Here is a 4,683-nt window from a genome sequence, read left to right as displayed (position 1 = left end):
ACTGACAAACAGCACTACAGGTAAGAAGAAAAATATTTGTTTTTGATTTTTGGGGTGAACTGTCCCTTTAAACTGATGTAGTAGTGATACTGTAGTATAAATTTACACATTATTGAACTAGCTGACAACTTTCAAGATTTAGTGTTTGTCAAATGGTTCATGCTAGGTGTGGCACTGCCTCAGGAATGTGTGTCTCTCCTGTATCAAAGCCTTTGAATCACATTCCTCAGTCTTAAGATTAAAAGGTCGTCAGTGGAGACAGATACCAGCAATCCAGAGGCGTTTTATTTAGCCGAATATCTTCACAGAAAAAAAGAGCAATTACATCCACCTACTAAAATCCAAAAAAACTATGCAATGTGCACTATAATCATTCAAGAGGCATACTGTATATCACAAAATTCACATATTATAAAGAACAAACTCATAAACAAGCAGCAGAGGCATAATGAGAAGGATGCAATGACCAGCAGTATGTTTTCTTTCGCTTAAAAGTCACGTCGTACGTTTATCCTTTAGGAAAAATAAAAATAGAACATAGCACTCTTTGCAACTCTCCAGGAAAAAAACCTTCGCCATTTCATTGTCCATGCAATGTTACACGGAAGAAACGCAGTTGACATCACAGCTGCCAGGTACTTGTGTAGGACATGCGGCAGTGGTTGAATGGAAGTTGTGAGGGAGGGTAATTAGGAGCCATGACAGATGTAAAATCTGAATAGCATCATGGGGGAGAAGGAGGGAAGGGGAGGAAGACTTTCATGCAAATTTTAACAGTAGAAGTCATTTAATATCTCACTGCGGGATCCCAGACAGTGTCCCTCTTGGCTCACACATCTGAATTGATGCTCAGGTTGGCCAAACGTGGGTCAGAGTTTATCTCGTACCTGTAATGGTACCCCTCCATGTGGTCCCTACAAGCATCCCGGATGTTGTACATCCACCGCTTGATGCCTTTTCTGTTCAGGTAGAGCACCAGCAGGAATATGACGCCAATGAGGGCCAGCACCAGGCCCAGGAAAACATAAGAGGTCTCCAGCACGCCCTCCATGTCGCTTGAACACTTCAGCTGTGACAGCTCTAACTGCAGGAGCGGCTGGCGTCTCAGGGCCTTGGGGTCTGTGCAGGTCAGGTTCTGCATGTCAATGATCTGAGTGGAGTTTTTCAGCCACAGCAGCATGTCGTCGATGAAGCAGTCGCAGCGCCAGGGGTTCCCCGCCAGCCGGATGTGAAGAGCAGGCTTGAGGCTGAACTCTGCCAGCATGGTGGTGGGCAGGCCCCTCAGGCTGTTGTCCCTCAGGTCAAGGTCACGCAGTGGTGGCACCTTCAGCGTCCCGTTAGTAATGGAGACGATGGAACTGTTCTGCAGGCTGAGGTTGACCAGGTTGGAGAGGCTGCCGAAGATGCTGTCTGGGAGAACCACAAGGTCATTGTTGGACAAGTCCAAGGCCGTCAGCTGGAGGAGGTTTCCACTCTGCAGAACGCTTAAGGCCATATCCACAGTGGAGTAATTGTGGAAACACCTACTGAGGTTCAAGAACTGCACTTTATTATCATCAGGGAAAGCTCTTTCACTGAAATTCTGGATGTTGTTGTTGCTCAGGTCCAGCCGCACAAGGTTTGGCAAGTTATCAAATACCATTGCATCCACAGACTCCATCTCATTCCCACTGAGATAGAGATCTGTTAATTGTTCCAAGCGGGTTGGGAAAGAGTCCATACTGATCCGGGAAATGTTGTTTCCAGTGACGAACAGGAATTTGGTATTGGTCGGCAAAGAATGCGGTATCGCGTCCAAGTCCTGGTTTTGGCATTTCACAGTTTGTGAGAAGCACAAGCATTTGTCCGGACAGCCTTGACAGGACAACACGGCCGCGAGGACGAAGAGAAACTGAATCATTCCGGTCATGTGTATTCTCCCTTGGATTTCACCGCGGTCACATCCGCACGACGTGCTCAACAGGCTCATCTTGGACTGTACAAATCTGTCTGCGCAGACCGTGCGTAAAGATTACTTTGCAACAATCCAACCCACTCGCCACCGTGACTCACCAGGGGAAAGTTTTTCGACTGTGTCTCCCGCCTTAATCCTTTCCAAAATCTCACCCAGTTCCAGCTCAGACTCCATAAAACTACCCCCAAACCATCCTTGCGGAGGGGAAGTCTACGTTTCCATGAGGATAAACGTGATGTGGGCGAAGCTCGCAAACTCTTCGTTTGTCTCCCAAACCTCAGGCGTTTACGGTGTTTTTCCAGTCCTTGTAAAACAATACAGTCCACTGTAAAATATCAACTTTGCAAAAAACTTACTCGAGCTGTTGGTTCCGAGACAGACAATGCTCCTTGTCTCCCAAAGGTGGCATGAATTACTACATGCGTACTTCCAGCCTGCCGCTTTCCTAAACGCTGGGAGTCTGGAGGGAAGGACCAAACACAGCAGCACAGTGCAGACCAGTGGAAGGAGAGAGCGTACCATTTCCCAACAAAAGGGGGGTGAACAGAAAACTCTTACAAGTTTCGTTCATATTTTTATTCAGATTTTCCACTTATGACGATGCCACACATGGTTTTTAAACTGATTTTTATTTGACAGCCAAACATGTAGCTATAAAAACCACAGCTAGTTTTCTTAAAATGACCTGTAGCATACTAGTGCTGCTACTGAAATTGAGCCCGGTGTCTTGGGGTCCAGGGACCTCTAGGGGTACCTCAGGGAGCTCCAGTGACGTCCCAAACAATGTGAAGAACAATTTAGCCTCACTGCTTCACTCTTGGAGAAGGCTGCAGTCTATACAATACAGTATAGAGAAATATATAATCTTCTGTTCAGACTTTTAGGCTATACAAAAGTGATGATTTTTGCAATCCCATATTAAATCAGAACCAACCACAAACATCTCTTCAGATGGCATTTCTTGGAGTAAAATATTTTTGCATAATGCTGTTGCATATAAGCAAATGACTTCACATGTAGGGGAATAGGAAATGTTGTGTTTCCCGAGGTAAAGCCAGTTTGATCTATTAGGCGTATCATAATATCTGCTATCTTATCTAGTTCAACAAAAAAACCATTTAGTACGTTATAATCTCAGTGGAAAGCAGCTTAAAGGTATCGAGAAGCAAAAAGAAAACTGGTAAAGGAAACACATTAATCATGCGATCCACTGATAATGTCACTTTGCTGCTATTTTGCAAAGCCAAACCGTTTTAGGATCTGTGAGGATTAGGTCTCTGTAATATATTCTCTCTATAGTCTCTGTAAAAATATTGTCAAGATTTATTGCATGTTTACTTGTATGTTGGCACGATAGAGAACCACATAGATAACAAACTCAAAATAAGAGCAAAGATGGCTTGTAAAGATTCGAATGAAGGTGTCAGGCTTAGATTTTTTTAAGTGTTGAGGTAAAGTTTTATACAAATTTCCCAAAAAGACAAAAAGTCATCATCCTTTAATGCGAACAGTCATTTGAAACACCACATTTTGGTGAAATAAAGTTTTCCATTTTAGGGGGAAAATCGTGAATGTATGAAAATACTACATGTGACCTTGAAAAAACATTCTCTCCACACTGTCATCTCTGCACTTAAAGAAAGTCGTCTCAGCTTTTGGTCCATGGATGGAGCAAAGATTTATGATTTATATTTTACAAGTGTTACTGGTGCAAAGAAATGTTTAGGAACTCTTGGATCTTACCAAAATGAGCGACTGCATCAACGGTATGCAAACATGATATTATTGTAGAAAACAACAGAAAAAGTCAAATTCCTTTATCTATTTTCATGCTCTGTATTTTCAAAGCTCCCTCTGAGAAATTACTTAAGTGGTGACCTTGTCTGCTGGATTGTGCACAACTGTGGATATGTTCATGCATGAAAGGTGAGGGAAGCGAGGGTGAGCTCATCAATATGTCATATTTGGAAGCCCCTGTGTAGATCCTTGTGTAACCCTAGCTTTACCCTCCTTTGACCCCTTCCTATTCTTTGCCTAGGTCAGTGTGACAATCATCTGAGTACTTCAATGACACCTGGATCAAGGCTGTAAGTGATACTCTGCCCAAAGTCTATCTGTTGAATATGAAACTATTGGAACAAAAATGATGCTCTTGTGAAATATCAACAAGCCTTTTTCATTCTTTCATGCGCACACTAGCCTACTGAAGGTGTGGTGTGCTCAACAGATAATGTTTGGGTGGAACAAACTTTATTCTCTATTAGAGGCACAATCCATTATCTTGTGATACTTGTGCAGAAATTACTTTAAAACAACTCTGAAACATTTCCCCTGCTTCTCTTGCTTCTTATTGCATCTAGGGGGAAATGTAGGCCTATTTAGTGAGAATTTCAATGTCTGTTCATTAAAGTAAATGGCATTAACGCTTTGTAAATTAGCTCTAAATAATACAAAAAGTGTTGTATCATTTAAGATTAATTCATAAGGTATACACTATTTTTTGAAGTATAGTTTTTAGTAAGTTATTGTATCACCCTGTTTTCATATATGTTTTATTTCAATAATTATATTTTTAATGTAAACCATAAAATAAAAACAGTAAAGTAAAATTTCCTATGACATCATAGATGCAGCAACAGCACACTCAGAGCACAGCTAACGCCCCCCAAAAATAAACCAATTAAATATCGGGATGTACAAGTTCTGACCAATCAGAAGTCTCGACATTA

The 4,683-nt window shown here is 41.9% G+C and overlaps 1 protein-coding gene across 1 annotated transcript; it reads right to left on the bottom strand.

Annotated features, from left to right (window-relative positions):
* Positions 1-263: 263 nt before the first annotated feature.
* Positions 264-2,451, bottom strand: tpbgb (trophoblast glycoprotein b). Its single transcript, XM_049584361.1, has one exon. It carries the CDS (start codon positions 1,967-1,969, stop codon positions 830-832), a length of 1,140 nt encoding a protein of 379 aa, XP_049440318.1. The 5' UTR covers positions 1,970-2,451; the 3' UTR covers positions 264-829.
* Between the last annotated feature and the right edge of the window lie 2,232 nt (positions 2,452-4,683).

The sequence above is a fragment of the Epinephelus fuscoguttatus genome, linkage group LG8, assembly GCF_011397635.1.
Source record: "Epinephelus fuscoguttatus linkage group LG8, E.fuscoguttatus.final_Chr_v1".
In the NCBI taxonomy this organism is placed as follows: domain Eukaryota; kingdom Metazoa; phylum Chordata; class Actinopteri; order Perciformes; family Serranidae; genus Epinephelus; species Epinephelus fuscoguttatus.
Note: the sequence above shows the minus strand (reverse complement) of the source record. Positions and strands in the feature narration are given on the sequence as shown.